The 17,483-nt window shown below is 35.2% G+C and overlaps 1 protein-coding gene across 1 annotated transcript; it reads left to right on the top strand.

Annotated features, from left to right (window-relative positions):
• The first annotated feature begins 4,621 nt into the window (after nucleotides 1-4,621).
• On the top strand, nucleotides 4,622-5,870 carry LOC145127195 (uncharacterized). The gene is made up of 3 exons (XM_079062430.1): nucleotides 4,622-5,068; nucleotides 5,158-5,627; nucleotides 5,696-5,870. The coding sequence occupies exons 1-3, from the start codon at nucleotides 4,622-4,624 to the stop codon at nucleotides 5,868-5,870; spliced, it is 1,092 nt and encodes a 363-aa protein (XP_078918556.1).
• Nucleotides 5,871-17,483: the final 11,613 nt, after the last annotated feature.

Genomic DNA, 17,483 nt, shown 5'->3' with positions numbered 1-17,483 from the left:
TTATTTTTTTTCTTAATAAGCCAATCTGTTTTGAATGGTATTAGTGTGGTTGTAATTTAAGAATAATATATGCTGGTGTTTTTAGTATTATTAAAATTCTCCAAAATGTAAAATATTTTTTCTTAATTATTGTTCTTGTGGGGACAATTTTAGATTTACCAAGAATATATTTGTTCTTTTACCCAAAGAATTAGTAATAGGAAAATATGCCTGTTGGGTCTCAAAGGGAAAGGACTAGGCCTGTCGAAAAAACCCGAAACTCGTTCTACCCACTCGACCCGTTCCGAATTCGGTTAGAACGGGTAATGGGTATGAACATTCGGGTAATAAGTTAACCTGATAATAATATAGGTCGGGTTTTTAGTATGAATATTTATTTTCGGGTATACCCGAATACCCGAATTCTTTTTTTAAATAATACCAAATATACAATGCAGACATGTACGCACACTTCAAATAAAACAAAACCCTTCGTTTCCTTCTTATGAACGACGGCTCGACAGTCGACGCAAACTTGCAAAGGGAATACGACGCTGAAGCTGAAGTCCTGAACCGTAATCACAATTCTCAGTTTCTCACTATCGCACGGAATGGTATTAAAAAAGTACATAACATTTTCCTACCCGATTCTTTATTAAACCAACCAACATGTAAAAAAAAAAAAAAATTTATCAATAAGTGTCATTTAAGAAATTTTCGGGTATACCCGATAATTACCCGACCCGACCTCAAAGCCGAATACCCGAAAATCCGAAAACCCGAATTACAATATAGGTCGGGTATCGGGTATTATTTTCTTAAGGAAATACCCGTTCTACCCGACCCGTTCTACCCGAAACCCGAAAATTTTACCCGTTCGACACCCCTAGAAAGGACAATGTGGTAATTCTAAAAAAAAACTACCCAGTGTTGTGGTATTTGCATATTGGTGCTGTTTTTATAAACATTATACTTTAATAAATAATTATGCTGTTTACCATCTTTGTTATGTTTTTATATTTCATATATATTCCATGGCCTCACATTCAAATAAGATACTAATTTGCAGCAGAATGTTTTTGGAAACAAACTCAGCACAAGTTAGGTAATTCTGGGATCAAACACCTCATGTTCATACATTAATGGCATCCTACTTTAATGAACAATGGTTGAAAGTGAAGCAGAACTGGAAAAGGAACCTTTGTCATCTTCCCTTCACAACTAACTTTAACTCTGATGGAAGGCAATTGATTGTGAGCATGGGGATGTTGGAATTTTAATTGTGCATATGCTGTTTTTTAAGTTATAATATTTTTAGAGGATACCTAATGAATACCCGATTGCTAGCCTGCTAAATAATACAGTCACGTTGTTGGCTTGCTATCAGAATTTATTTTTGTCCCCTAAATATTGAATTAAATAATTGGCTTTTAGTTTGATTTTTTGACAAAGGATATGTTTTGAATTGGTGTTGAATATGTTGATAAATGCCAACGGATCACCTCAAAAAGAAGTTGGTAAAACATATAAGTTTGGAATTAAAACATAACGATATAACTTTTATTTTCAAAAGAAAATAACAATATACTTCTAGTTTCTTTTTTTTTCTTTTTTTTTAAAACCACGTTTTTTTTTACTCAAAACAACAGTGGATCAAATTAATGTTTTTTTAATCGAAAAATAGCTTGTTGATAGAAAACTAACATCCTCCTAGACAATATTTGTCGATGCAAACTATTCGCCAAAGTAAATTATTCATCGAAAGTAATATTTATCCATCCATCGAAAGGTAATTGATTGCCCTTTGAAACTATTCGACAAAATGAAACTAACCTCTGTCCGCCACATTGCCATCTCACTTTCTCACCTTTTATCATTTAGGCAACTTGTTAAGTTTTTCACTTTTTATCACTTTTTACCATTTAGTCTCATTTTTATATCATTTTTTTTAAATCTTTATAAATGTACTGAACCATTTAGCAATTAGATCAGTATATTAAAACCAAAAAAAACATTAAAAAATAATCATTTTTGTAATATAAGATTAATTTCGCAATCTAATAGAATCTGTTCTCAAATTCAAATACTAGTATATAATCAATACTACAAATATAAAACATTACTATTATTGACAAAAAATTACTTGTCGTTGGTTGCTATTCCATGCAATTTTCTCTGATAACCATATGTTGATGTAAAAAATTATAAGTACTACGGAATTACATATGATTTTTTTAATTTAAAGAGAACAAATCCTATCTATATGTTCAAAACTGTCAAATTTGGGTAAAAATGACTATTCTAATTCTCTTTAATAAATAAATGTTTTTTTTGCCGGTTGTCACAATCTCATTCAATTTGTCAAATGTTATTTTGTGGTTATTTTGATTTATTTTTTTTCTACATATCATTTTATAAGTTTTTCTATTTTATTAAATTCTGCATAATATTTTAATATAATAATTGCAATAAATATAGTAATAAATGGATATCAATTTCATTAATATACTTACCTTTTAATTTCAAAATTCCAAAAATTAAAGCTGATTAGTTTCTTTTATTTATTTAAATTATTTGTTTAAATTTAAAAAATAAAAAACATTTCTATTATAATAATTCATTATTTTTCTTAATTTCTTATAAATTCAAAGTTCTTAAATATGTTGACATTTTATATTTAGTTTTTTTGTTTTAATTTAATCCATGTAATACATGGGTCTCAGAACTAGTAAAAGAATATGTTTATTCTTTTTTTTCATGTGTCACCCTATTAGCCCTCCTAATTAATGTCATGCCACTTTTCAACATATTAATTCTCCATTTCAAATTCGAATTTTCAATTTCTCACTCTGATTACATTAAATTAATAACATTATAATAAAAATTAAAATAAAATTAATACAGATGATAAGGTCACGTATTTATTTAAATCAACGATTATATTTTTATATAACTAAAAAAGTCTATTAATTAATAATTTATTTAAAATAAATAATTAATAGTTTTAAGTTTTTACTATAAATGTTTAATTAATTTTGTAACTGTGGTTCCCATGGTTTATAAACTAGTGATAGAATATAAAGTAAGCTGAAACTTGTAGTCGATGTTTTCTTTTTGTTGATAAATTGTATGATTTTTGGAATATGACATCTAATAGAATGGAAATAATTGCCGAAAATATTGAAAAATCTCTAGAAAAATCTCAAACTTTTGAGAAATTTTATAATTAAGCCATATATATATATATATATATATATATATATATATATATATATATATATATAGGGAAAATGACACATATGACCTATGAACTTTCTAGGGTTTACCCTTTTAGTAACTAAACATTTTAAGTGGCTTTATAAGGGAACAAACTTTATTTTGTCGGGTCAATTAAGTCATTATGTCAATTGTGAAGGGGTCAGCCGGTCATATTCTTGCCACATGTGTTAGTTAATCCCCTGCCTTGCTGACTGTGTATGTCATGTCATTTACTAATAGTTTAACTTAAATGAGATCTTTTCCCGTCTACTGTTAACCGTTCACCACTTCCAGCTCGTTCGATAAACCCTTACTTTCGTTCTGTCTCCTCAAACCTCAAACATGGATCCTGTATTCATCCAAGTCGATGTGCATTTCCAAGGAATCTTTGCAAAATACCCCATACGCTACACCGGGGGGATTATGCAGAGGTTATCGAACATCAATTTCGCAGGAATGGACAAGATCGAGTGTTATAAATTTATCGAAAGGTTCCTCGGAAAAAAGTGTGTGAAGCTCTATTACTGTCAACCAGATATTCATTTTCCCAAAGGTCTGACCTTAATTTCGAATGAGTTGGATTATGTCGATTTTATAGCAATAGCGTATGATTGTGGTGTTATACCGCCTATGTACGTAGACCATTTTGGTAATACTAATATGCAGGAATGGTTGGAAGAACACAAAGAAGAGGTAGTTGATAACATAGTGGAAGAAGTTCTTGATGGTGCAGGACTAGTTAAAGAAATTGAGACATGCCATTTGGATGATGAGGATGAAAATGAAAATGAAGATGAGGATGAGGATGAGGATGACCATGGGGCTGAGGATGTGGATGCTGATGAAGATGAGGATAACCATAGCAGCCCTCATTTTTATCAAAAAGGATAATGGCCCTAATGTCGAAATGGGTGACAATGCAGCTCTGGGGGGCCCTTTGGAAGAAGCCATGGATTAGGATGAAGATGTTTATCCTCAGTTGCCAAACATTTTCAATGAAAAGCTTCACTGGAAGGAGCAGGAACTTGTGTTAGGTATGAGGTTTGAGAGTCCTAAACAGTTGAAACACATGCTCTATAACTATGTTGTTGCAAATGGTTATCACTAATGTTTTATGAAAAATGATCGTAGACGGTTGCTAGCCAAATGTTGTGATGGAAAATGTACATTTAGGGTTTGGGGTTCATAGATGAGTGATGATAAGTCTTTCCAAATTAAGTCTCTTATTAGTGAGCACAATTTTTCAAATAATTTCAAATTCGGATCAATTGTAACTTATAGATGGATAGGCACCCACTTTACCCACCAATTTTTCAAAAATCAGAAGATGAGTATGAGATTACTAAAATAAGAGGTGAAAACCACTTTTGGCATTGTTGTAAGTATGAGTCAGTGTAGGAGAGCCAAGAAGTATGCATTGAGTCTAGTTGAAGGCACGGTTGTAGAAAATTATGCTAGAATATGGTCTTACGGTGAGGAGATTAAAATATCAAATCCTGGATGCACTGTTAAAATTTATGTGGATACAATGTCTGATGGTAAGAATTACTTCAGCAAGATTTACATATGTTTTGATGCAGTCAAACAAGGGTGGCGTGGAGGGTGTAGACGGATCATTAACTTAGATGGTTGTTTCTTGAAAAGTTTTTGCCAAGGTAAGTTGCTGTGTGCTGTTGGTAGGGATGCTAACAATGGAATATTCCCAATTTCTTGGGCAGTTGTATGTGTGGAAAACAAGGAGAATTGGCAATTGTTCATTGAAAATCTTGCAGAAGATTTACAATGTTGGAATGATGGAAGTGGTTTGGTCTTAATTTCTGATCAACACAAGGTATGTTTATAAAGTATTTAACATAATATAATAAATAATATAATACATATTTACATTTCTAACTTCACCTATTACTGGTACATATGCAGGGTTTGGTTGAGGCAGTCAAAAAAGTATTCCCAGCAGCAGAACATAGGCAGTGTGTTAGGCATATATATGCTAATTTTAGAAAGAGGTTTAGTGGAGCCAAGTTTGAAAATTTGTTTTGGAGAGAAAACAAGGCAACAACTGAAGAACATTTTAACACATCCATGAAAGATATTGAAAAGTTGAATCCTGAAGGGGTTAAGCATCTTATGGATAGAGATCCAAAGACTTGGTCTTTTGGTTTTGTTAGAGTTCAAAATTCATGTGAATCAGTGGAGAATGGGTTTTCAAAGAGCTTTAATAGTGTCATTTTGGATGCTAGGAAGAAACCTATTATCAACATGTTTAAGGACATTCGTATATACGTGATGCAAAGGATGGTCACTATGAAACTCACAGGTGAAGGATGGAATCGTTATTCTGTTTGTCCAAACATCAGAACAAGATTGAATATTCTCCAAAATGAGCAAAGGTATGCACACTTTTATTTCATATATAACTTACCTCTGTCAACTCTACAATTTGAATTACTTTATGTAGGCATTGGCAGGTTGTGTCTTGTGGGAGTATGAAGTTTGAAACAAGGAATATGGATGAGACATACATTGTCGATGTTACAAAAAAGGAATGCAGTTGTAGGTTATGGCAAGTAAATGGGTATGGTTCTGTTCATTCAGTAGCTACATTAGCTTTTTTAAACGTAACACCTGTGTGAGACCCTAACTTTCTAAACTTTCGTATTTCTGAAAACATTGTTACTCAAAAACATGCTACATGCATACTCATAAAACAATATTTTACATTGATAATTTATTTACATAAACTAGATACAAACCGACTATTAAGATTTTTGCAAAGTTTTATATACTACATATTTTCCCAGGAATACATTACAAAAGTTATACTATTATCTATTCTACATCTTCTACCAGTATAAAACTATACTGGATGCTTATCACCTGCAATAGTTTAAACATTGAGAGGGATAAGCGGGTGACGCTTAGTGAGTTCAATAACAGTTACAATATAACATTATGCCATATACATATCAATATGACAGAAGCAAAGAGGGACAAGGAACAAGAAAGAAAAGTGAGTATCATATGGCAGGCTTTCCATATCAATGAATAATCTGATTCAAAGATTTGTAATCAATGAGACATAACAATTTCAATACTTGATATACATCAATAAGACTTCAGCCCAAATGACGCAGAAAATATAATTTCAGAATATCAATTTGCTAGAATACACAGGCTTTCGGCCCTGTCTTTGTATTTTGCTATTGCCAAAGTGATGCTTATGTCATACACTTCATGGCCAAAGACTACATACCAGTACCCAAATGATGCTTATGTCATACACTTCGTGGTCAAAGGTATAGCTCATTATCATAATAAGATGGGAAAGCACATTGAACATATAACACATAACATAAAACTTTCCCTATATTGAACTCACTGTGAAATAACTGGGGGTTAAAATAGTAATTTGGGCAACACTTCGTTACTATAATTGGCTTTCTTCGATGAAAACCAGGAGTTTTCTTGAAAACCGGGCTCTGCGAGGGTTGGGCTTCAAACCGAAAAGATAAATTTCTCGGGCTTCTCGGGCACTTCGGGGCGTGTTTCGGGTGTTGGAAATGATTTTGGGGCTTCGGGGGAAGTCGAAATAGTGAAAATATGAGTTTAGGGGTGAAAAATACCAAATTCATAAATCTAGCCGGGAGATCTCGCAACTCCTATTTATAGGGGAGAGCCTCGGATCCGAAGCAATGAGAAGCAAGCACATGGCTCGCATGCGAGGCCCCAGGTAGCTCGATTCGCAGGTCGAAATCGGGGAGGGGCAGGTGGCGGTCTCGGATTGGTCCAGCGCTTTGGACACAGAGCGGCTCGCAGGGGAGAGCGACGTGGATCGCATCGGACACCTCCATGACTTGAACACGCGGCATGCTCGGAGCAAGGTGACGAGGCCGATCTTATCCATGCGAAAATTCTCGGAAATTGTGCCCCGAACTTCTAAAATCCATAACTTTCGCATACGGGCTCCGTTTTTGACGTTCTTTATATGCACGCGTAGGCGAGAATATTTTCTACAACTTTCGTTTAGACTTAGTCAGTTAATTTTGAATTTATTTTTAATATTATTATTTTTAACAGACCGGGACAGGAAAATCCGATAAAAATTCATAACTTCTTCATCAGACGTCCGTTTTCGTCAGTCTTTTTACCGTTATACTACTATTCAAGAGACCTTCGATTCTCGTTTAGGTTGTGTCGGCTAAAAATCACTCGATCTTTAATTCAAGTTTTTAGCTCTCTACTCCTATTCTGAAACTTAGAAAAATCATAATTTCCTCATAAGAAGTCATATTTTGACGTTCTTTTTATGAAAATTCTCGGTTTAACAAATACTACGACTTTCATTTAGATCACCAAGGCTAAAAAATAGTTTATCAAAAACTCACTTTTTACGTCATTCGGCGCCGTGTCGGTTTTGTCGCGGATCTTCGATTGGTCATAACTTCTTCGTTATAACTCGGATTTCGATGAGGTTTTCGCCTAAATGTTTCTAACGAGATTCTTTACAACTTTTAATAATAAAATTCTACTTATTTCAAATTTTATATTTTCGTTAAATTTCAATATTTGACATTAGATTGGAATCTCAAAAGATTTCCAATATTTTCCGAGTGATTCTAAACATAGTTTTACTTCAATTCAAGTAAAAACTATATGTTAGAACTCAATACACAAATTCATATAATATTTCATAACATTATTCATTATAAAACACGATAACTAAACGTGTATGTTACAAATACCTCCTCCTTTTGAGGATTTCGTCCCCGAAATTACAACGATTTAAACAAGTGGGGATATTTCGTTTTTATCTCATTTTTATTTTCCCAAGTATAATTTGGGCCTCGATGGTGTTTCCACTTAACAAGCACCAAATCCACTTCTTTATTACGTAGATTAGTCGTTCTTTCGTTTACGATCTCTTCAGGCTCTTCTACATATGTTAACTTATTATCCAGTTTCACCTCGGATAACGGAACCGCGTCATCATATATGCTTAAACATTTACGCAGATAACTCACATGAAACACATCATGAATACCTGCCAAATCTTCCGGTAATTCCAAGAGGTATGCTTGTTTACCAATCCTCTGGGTGATTTTGAAAGGACCAACAAATCTAGGACTTAGTTTTCCTTTCTTCCCAAATCGCATAATGCCTTTTGATGAAGTGTGGAATCAAGTATGAATCAATTCAGATTTATATGAATATAGATTGAACACACGATGTAAATATGATCTGGTTTCAGCTCTATTATGCTTTCACTATTACAGAGAGTATGTAGACAAGTTCATACAAAGACTCTTATCTAACTCTAAGTAATGTCCCTATTTATAGGAAACATGAAAGCACACAAAAAATTACAAGGACCAAAACAGTACGCTTCGTTACATAAATGCCTTGTAAAATAAACTTATGACTTCGACATATTACAACAGGTCTTCGACCCTTACATTCTCCCCCTTTGTAATAATGTCGACCATCTTCAGTTCAAAAGAATTTGTATAGCATACAGTATCACCCTCCGGATTTCAGAGTACCAACAAATAATCTTCTTCAACTCTTTCTTGTCTCCTTCGTTATTCTTCTTGCAGCTATTCATACGAACAATGAAGTTCGTATACTGGGACGTTGTGTATCTCTCCACTTCGCAAGCTTGGAATAATAATCTCTTGGCTTTTCCATTTTTGTCCTTCCCTGCGAAGACCATGCCAAATGGCTTCAAGCATATCTCTCCATCAGCATACTTCTTTAACTCAGGCTGAGTCTTCGTTGGTTCCATGGGTACTTTCACTTCCAACCCCTTCGCAGTAGCTAACTCCACATCTGTTAGGGCCAAACACTCATAGTAGTTATCTATGAATATTTTGATGTGAGCAAGACCAAGACGAAACACTTCTGGATCAGTCTCTCGAAGATAAGAAGCATCTTTATCTTTCAAAAGTAATGCAACTTGTGTAAGATCATACAAGTTCATTAATGGAAAATCAGCTATAGAGAGATTACATTCCTAACCATTCGCCCATGCAACGTAAAAACGAAGGTTCTGCATCATGTCTTCGAACAAAACATCCTTCTTAATACTGATCACCTTCTTTATCTTCACAAGTGACCATATTTCCTCTGGAAGTTTCCCTAGCACCGCATGAAACTTGAGCTTCATGTATGTTTAATCATCATCATTATCAAACTTCTCAGCAATCTTGTACTGAGCCATGACGAACATCATTTCATTTATCGGGAAATCCAGTTGTCTCATATCAGTATTAACAACTGCATAGGGCTTCTTCTCAAAAGCATACATATGATTATATGCAACTTTTGCTTCAATTGTTTCGTAGTTGTAATGCTTCGCAGGATCACCCTTGTTCATCCCAGGTGGGTCATTTGCACGAAGACTTAAAGTGCTTTGAACTACTCTTAATTTCTCTAGCTCAGCTTCAGTTTCAGCTTTCTTCTCCTCTTTCGATTTTTCGACTAAGATTGTTTTCCCTTTATCTTTGATCGAAGAACTATCAACAACTTCCTTGGGCTTCGAACTACTACCACCTTCCCCAATCACAATTCCTTTAGAAATTGGTCTTGAAATTGGCTTTGTAGAAATTGGCATTGTTGTAACAACTGTCGAAGTAACAGGCCCAGCAGTTGAGATAATTGGCTTTGATACTGGAATTGTTGTTTGAAAAATCTTCCCAACAGTTTTCACAGCTTCATGCGAAACCTCACCAACTTTCGCATTACCAACCTTCTTTTCTCCCCCTTGCACCCCTGTGACAACATGTGGGGCATCAGTTGGTAGAAGACTTGAAAACTTGGATAACGGAGCCAATTGTTTATGCAACACAACTTCGAACTGAGAAAAATTTTGAGACAAGAATTCTGGAGTAATTATCGAAGAGGGAACAGGTGTGGTGGACAAGTCTTTCAACTCCTTTGAAAAAGAGGTAAGCTCCACAAAGCTTCGACTGTTATCCGTAGAAAGTTGAGTAACATGAGGACTCAAGCTTTCATACAGCTTGACATACTTTGTGACAGCCTCACAAATAATATCCACTTTTTGATTGAGAGACGCATAGTCTTGCTGAGCACTAGCAATATCTTTGATCATGTATTCACGAAGTTCTTGAAGCTTTAAGTTGACATCTTCGCGTACTTGCTTCACATCTTTAATAAACAAGACATGTCGTTCTTTAGCCACCCTTCGTAAATCTTGAACTTCACTCACAAAGTTCAAAGATTGAGACTTCACTCGCAATTCGTTACACTTATCACTTTGATCCACCTTCTCCAAGATTTTAGATTCAGAATCTTGAAGCATTCCAGAAACTTTACTAACCATCCTGGCTTCGAATGCTTTGAGCATAACGTCAAGTTCCAAACTTGAAAGAGATTGACTTCCCCCCATGTCAGCTTGAGACTGAATAATAGAATTCATCTTCTTATTTAAAATCTTAAATTGCTTCATCGTCATTAACATGTTGTCGGGGTAAGTTTCTTCTTCTTCATCAAATTCCATCTCTTTAAATGTTCCTCCAAAACCCCCTTCGTCAACATCAGTATCCTCAGTAGTTTGAAGTGGATCAGTGGTTTGCGATGAGAACAAAGTAGTGATGGGTTGGGTAAGAATAGTTTCAAAGGTGGGTGAATTGGTAGTGTTCGAGATAGGTACAATGAATGGAGGTAAAGAAACAAAAGTAGTAGAAGATACAGGAATACCTTGAGTAGAAACAACAAGTTCTTTATTCGAATTTCCTTCACCCATATTGACATTTACATCCGTATCAGATACTTGTGTATTGATGTCTAAAGTTCGAACCTCCTCAAGAACTGATTCAGTTAACGATACTTTGGGTGGTGTGACCTTAGTCTGCTCAGGAATGGATGTTGATTGGAGAATAGTAGCTTCAGGTGTTTCAGGAACTTTCTCCCCTTCGGATGATTCTGCTTGAAGAACCATCTTTCTTTTCTTTAGCTTCTTCTGTGAAATATGTGTAGCAACATCTTCAGCTCTTCGTTTCTTGGAAGAAGGAGAAACAGGAGCTGGAACCTTACGAATGAGAATGCCTTGGTGATTCAGATATGGTTTACGAACCATAGAAGAAGAATTAAACGAACCATCTGAAAGCTTGCGAGATCTACGAGACTTTTTCTTAACTCGTCGAAAAATACCCGATTTTGATGGGATTGTTTCCTTTTCTTGGTCATCAATAACAGGCTCGACCGGTTCAACCACAACAGTCGAAACTTGTGCATATGGCTTCGTCTGTTTCGGTGGTGATTTCTTTTTCTTTGGCTCCTGTACAGGTTTCTCAGGAGTAGTTGTTGCATCCTTCTTTGATTTGCGAGATTTCTTCGAAGGACCAGTTGTTTCTTTTGGCAACAACTTCCCAGAGCCATCATCCGAATTGATTGTTTCTAAATACTCCATAAGAACCAAGTTCGTTGGATCAACACGCTGTAACATTGCATCTGGAATTATTGCAATGTGTGTAAAGATTTCAGCATCATCCGTAACCTCCTTCGGAAATTAATACTTCATGAATTCAGCTGTCTCCTCATCAGTAGGCACAACAATTCCTTCTTTGTTATAAAAATATTGAAGAATTAAACTCCAATACCTTGCACACGAAATTCCTTGAACAACATTCGTGTTTTCTACACTCTTCTGAAAGTCTTTCCACAGCTGTGTAGAATAATCCACAGTGATGTCATAATACAACCCAGCTACCACCGCATACACCTCCATTCGACCTTTGTCCAAACCAACACTGCGACCAGTCAAGCAGCGTAGAAAGATTTTGAAGAGAAAATTCCAAACAGTTGGAAGTCCAGACTTCTTGAAATCACTGATCTTGGTGAGTGGGGGTTGATAACCCATCTCATTAAACATGTGGATGATTTGTCAACCCATCTCATTAAACATGTGGATGATTTGTGCAGAAGAAATATCAGTATAGATTGGAGTATTATGGATATCAAGAATCTGACAAAAATCTTCTTGGACAATCGGATCTTCTTGTCATTCACCAGTTGAAAAGTGATGATATCCATTGCTTTGCTGTACGTAGCAGTGGATCCTGCTTGAGAAAGCCATGAAAGTGGAACTGCAAAGGAATTGAACATGTCAGTGGAAAGAACAGAACTCTTCAATGCAACTACCAACATCTTCAATTCGTCTGGATAAAGAGAAACATCATCTTCAACTTGATACTTTGTGCCTTGAATCTTCATTATTGGTTGAGAAGTAACATCTTCAGTGTTTTGTGATTGAACAACGACATCAGCAGAATTGGCCATGATTAGGATTTGTTGAAGCTTTGAAGAACAATCAGAAATTTTCAGAGAAAAGTTGGGAATTGTTCGTTTGGAAGAGTAAACTGATAACACCCTTTGATTCCCCTTTTTATATGTAACCCTAGTGTTTGAATTTGAAGTGGGATTGGCATTAAAGGAGATCTGATGTGGCACCTTGAATCTCGCACCATTCTGCCAATAAAGTAGCCATGCGTCAAAAAGTAGTTGTCACATCACCTAGAAACCCGGACTGAATACAGAACGTCTTTTCAAACAGTCTGATCGTTTATCTCAATTGAATTGTAACTGTCACCATTCTTCGGATGGAGGTAAGGCTCTTTCACTTTTGGGATAAAAAGCGAAGTCATGTGCCAGATGTTTGAAATCATCAGCCTGAGTTGGTATTACTCAGAACCTCAAGGATTTCATGAGTGCAGTGTGCCAAAGAAAAGATAAGAAGCAAATTAACAAAAATTTGGATCTGTGATGTCTATAAAATTCGACACAAAAGTAGATAAACCTCAGGCAAAGGTTACTTCGTTAAATATCAAGAGAGATAATCAACTGCTTGTGTATGTTCCCATAAATTTCAAACGAATACTTATAGAGAAGTATCGAAGGGCTTCTTTTATAAGGCTTCATGGGTAGTTTACAATTTCGTTACATATCAACCTAAACATAAGGTGAGTAATTGTAACCGAAATTACTTGTTTGACCGGTGTAGTCAGTGACAAGTATGCTTTGAATTATTTTGAAAGTAACTTCGAAAGCAAATGAAACTCCCACTGAAATCATATTCATGAAAGAATTGATACTGAATCCTGTTGGGTAACAAACATCGTGGGCTTCGATAGTTTGATCAAGATCACTCATAAAAAATGAATATGATTTGGAGTTTCGAAAAGTGGTACTGAAACAAATGTTTCGTCAAAACTAGAACATAGTTCCCCGTCAATTCCTTACGAAGATAGAGTGTTGGGTCTCACTTTCATCACAGCCTCATGATGTCAGATCATTAACACAGAATTGTGATATGTCTAAATCTTGATGGGTTGAATCAAAGATCTCTTGGACATATGTCTTTGTGTGTGAAAGTGTAAGAAATTTGGTGATGAAAAAGATTGGTTCACGAAAACACTTGTGCCTATGTTACGATTGGACCAAACAGACAACTCTTAACTCATTTGAGAAGAGTAAGGTAGCTCATTTGACTAATATGAATATAAGCCTGACTTGGGAAGAAATTTTCGTAAGAAAAATTTCATTAAGGCTTTCGTAAACACACATTGAATCTATGGAGGCTTGGGTCGACATGCTGCAGCATGCTTCTAGGGACAGTCTAACTAGTACAAAGTTGTCGAAATTGTACCTTCCCAGAGAAACATAAGCATGACCCTTGTATAACCTTCGTGAAATCTGTACATACAAAAAATAAAGAACAAAATAACAACAATCTTTTTGATGTTTTTGATTTTTCTTAAAAGAAACAATTAACAAACAAAAGAAAATCTTTTTGGATTTTGTGATTTTTCGAAAATAAAATGACAAAACAAAAGTAAAATCTTTTTGTAGTTTTCGATTTTTCGAAAATAAAATGACAAAACAGAAGTAAAATTTGTTTGTAGTTTTTGATTTTTCGAAAATAAAACTAAGAGACAAAAGAAATTTGGAAATCTAATGAAAAGTGTTACTCCAAACCAAAATGCTCAATGTAACGAAGTCGAAGCATGTCGAAGCGTTGACTATGAACAGTAACCTCTGAATGGTTAATACTATCATCCTCTGAATGAATCATGATGACCTCTGAATCGACATATTTATATAACACTTCGTTGTTATACATTCGAAATCATTCCTGGAACTGAACTTGCTTCGATCATTCCCAAGCCTGTCAAAATTCGAACAAATGATTTTTCATCCAAAGCTTTTGTAAAAATATCAGCAAGCTGATCTGTTGTTTTCACAAAATGGACTTCTATATTGCCATCTTCCACATGATCTTTGATAAAGTGATAACGAAGAGCTATATGTTTTGTTTTCGAATGTTGTACTGGATTATGACAAATGCGTATAGAATTTTGTGAATCACAATACAATGGAATCTTTTTCATATTAACAGCATAATCTCTCAGCTGACTCTGGATCCAAATAATTTGTGAAGTACAAGCAGCAGCTGCAACATATTCAGCTTCAGCAGTAGAAATCGAAACACATGTTTGCTTCTTCGACTGCCAGCTAACCAACTTTCCATCCAAAAATTGACACCCACCACTTGTGCTTTTTCGATCCAAAGTACATCCTCCTAGATCTGCATCTGAAAATGCCTGAATGAAAAACCCTATTTTCGAAGGATACCACAATCCTAACGAAATTGTTCCCTTGAGATAACGAAAAATATTCTTCACAACAATTAAATGTGGTTCTCGTGGATTTGCTTGATACCTAGCACAATTACATACAGAAAACATGATATCAGGTCTACTTGCAGTAAGATAAAGCAATGAATATATCATGCTCCTGTATAAGGTAAGATCAACCGCAGGCGTTTCTAACGAAGGGGCTAGCCTTGTTCCAACAGCCATTGGTACTCTTAGCTTCGTGCTATTTGTCATTCCAAATTTTTCGAGCAAATTCCTTGTATACTTTTCCTAATTGATGAAAATACCTTCTCTGCTTTGATAAATGTTTAAGCCAAGAAAATTATTGATTTTACCCATCATGCTCATTTCGAATTGGCTTTTCATCAAATTTTCGAATTCACTAGACAAAGCAAGGTCAGTAGAGCCAAAAATAATATCGTCAACATAAATTTAAACAAGCATTAGATGATTCCCAACTTTCTTTCGAAATAACGTGGGGTCAACTGATCCTTGTTTAAATTTCGACTGTTTTAAGAAATTGGTAAGAGTTGCATACCATGCTCTTGGTGCTTGTTTTAGCCCATAAACTGCTTTATCTAAAATGTACACATGACCAGGATGCATTTCATTTACGAAACCTGGAGGTTGTTCAACGTAAACGGTTTCTTCAAGTTCACCATTGAGAAAAGCACATTTCACATCCATTTGATAGACATCGAAATCCTTATGAGCTGCATAAGCTAAAAATATTCGAACAGCCTCGAGTCTTGCGACAGGGGCAAAGGTTTCTTCATAATCAATCCCTTCTTGTAGCGAATATCCTTTTACAACTAGCCGTGCTTTATTTCGTACAATATTTCCATCTTTGTCGGTTTTGTTTTTGAAAATCCATTTTAATCCGACAATCAAAACATTTTCAGGTTTAGGAATTAATCGCCAAACCTTGTTTCTATCGAATTCAGCCAGTTCAGATTGCATTCCAACAACCCAATCTGAGTGTTCCATTGCATTCCAAAATTCTTGATGAGTATTTAATACCTCATTCTTTGTACGAATTTGAGCTCTTGTTAATACTGCAGCTTGAGGATTCCCAATGACTTGATCTATCAGATGAGTCCTTGTCCATTTCTCTAACGGTGGATATGTTGGATCAAATTCCAAAGGTGCATCTTCGTACATCTCTTCATTTTCAGATCCTGTAACAGAAAGATTATCATTCATTTTGTGAAATTCATCATTTTGATCAAGACTTATCATATCGTCATCGTTATGTCTACTTTCGACAGGATTATCATTCTGATGCTCCCCCTCAACAACTTCATCCATTCTCCCATTCTCCCCCTCGAAAGAATGCTCCCCCTCAACCAGAGTATTCGAATCCAAGTGCTCTCCTTCCACTGGATTATCATGCATACTTTCGCCAACTCCTGGAGAATTCGTTGTTGAATTAACATCTACAATTGTTTGAGGAATTTCCAAGTCATCATTATGCTTTGAAGATTCAGAGTGATGATTATCATTCGCATGTACTTCAACATCCACAGCCCTGTCAGGAATACCACAAATTAAATCATGATCAAAGTCAGATGAATTTGATTCTTCAGTTTCATCAGATGATTCATTAATAATTGGTTTTTGTTCAAATTGCTTTTCAACTTGTTTGACATAATAATCATCAAAAGTAAGATTAAATGTCTCTTCGACTTTTCTTGTGTGCTTATTTAACACTCTATATGCAACCGAATTGTGCGAATATCCCAAAAATATGCCTTCATCAGCCTTAGCTTGAAATTTTGAAAGGCTATCTTTAAGATTCATTACAAAATACCTGCAACCAAAAACATGAAAGAATTTGACATTAGGTTTTCGGTTATTGATGATTTCATACGGAGTGATATTGAATCGACGATGAATGAAAGATCGATTTTGAGTGAAACATGCTGTCGAAACTGCTTTAGCCCATAGATATTGAGGAAGATTCGCATATGTCAACATAGTTCTCGTTGCTTCGCAAAGTGATCTATTTCGTCTGTCAACAACACCATTTTGCTGAGGTGTATAGGGCGAAGAGAAGTTATGCGAAATTCCTTTTTCCGTTAAGTACGAATCCAGCAATTTGTTCTTAAACTCAGATTCATTATCACTTTTGATATTTCGAACATTTTTTTTCAGACTCATCTCAATCTTCTTTATAAACTCGATCATTGTTTGAGCAGCCTCAGATTTTAACCTGAGAAAATATACCCAAGTAAATCGTGAAAAATCATCAACAATAACCAAAATATACCGTTTCTTGTTGAGTGTTTCAACAATTGATGGTCCACAAAGGTCAATGTGAAGAAGTTCCAACGGTTCCATAATTTTCGAATCTATCACAATTGGATGTCCTTTCCTGTGCTGTTTCCCTTGTTCACAGGTTGCACACAAGGTATCATTATCAAATCTTAGGACAGGTAAACCTCGAACAAGATCATCAACAACCAATTTATTCAAATTTCGAAAGTTTAAATGTGATAAACGTCGATGCCATAACCAGCTGATGTCAGAGGAAGCTTTCGAAAGTAAGCACACTGAGGGTTTGCCAATGATTGG

Source organism: Lactuca virosa, chromosome 7 (assembly GCF_052849685.1).
Source record: "Lactuca virosa cultivar CGN04683 chromosome 7, Lactuca_virosa_CGN04683_v6, whole genome shotgun sequence".
Lineage (NCBI taxonomy): Eukaryota > Viridiplantae > Streptophyta > Magnoliopsida > Asterales > Asteraceae > Lactuca > Lactuca virosa.
The sequence above is the reverse complement of the archived record's forward strand: the minus strand, read 5'-3'. Positions and strand labels throughout refer to the sequence as shown.

Coding starts and splice junctions, on each gene's coding strand:
- LOC145127195 (XM_079062430.1), top strand. CDS start 4,622: ATGAGTCAGTGTAGGAGAGCCAAGAAGTATGCATTGAGTCTAGTTGAA. Junction 5,069..5,157: donor TAATTTCTGATCAACACAAG/GTATGTTTATAA, acceptor GTACATATGCAG/GGTTTGGTTGAGGCAGTCAA. Junction 5,628..5,695: donor ATTCTCCAAAATGAGCAAAG/GTATGCACACTT, acceptor TACTTTATGTAG/GCATTGGCAGGTTGTGTCTT.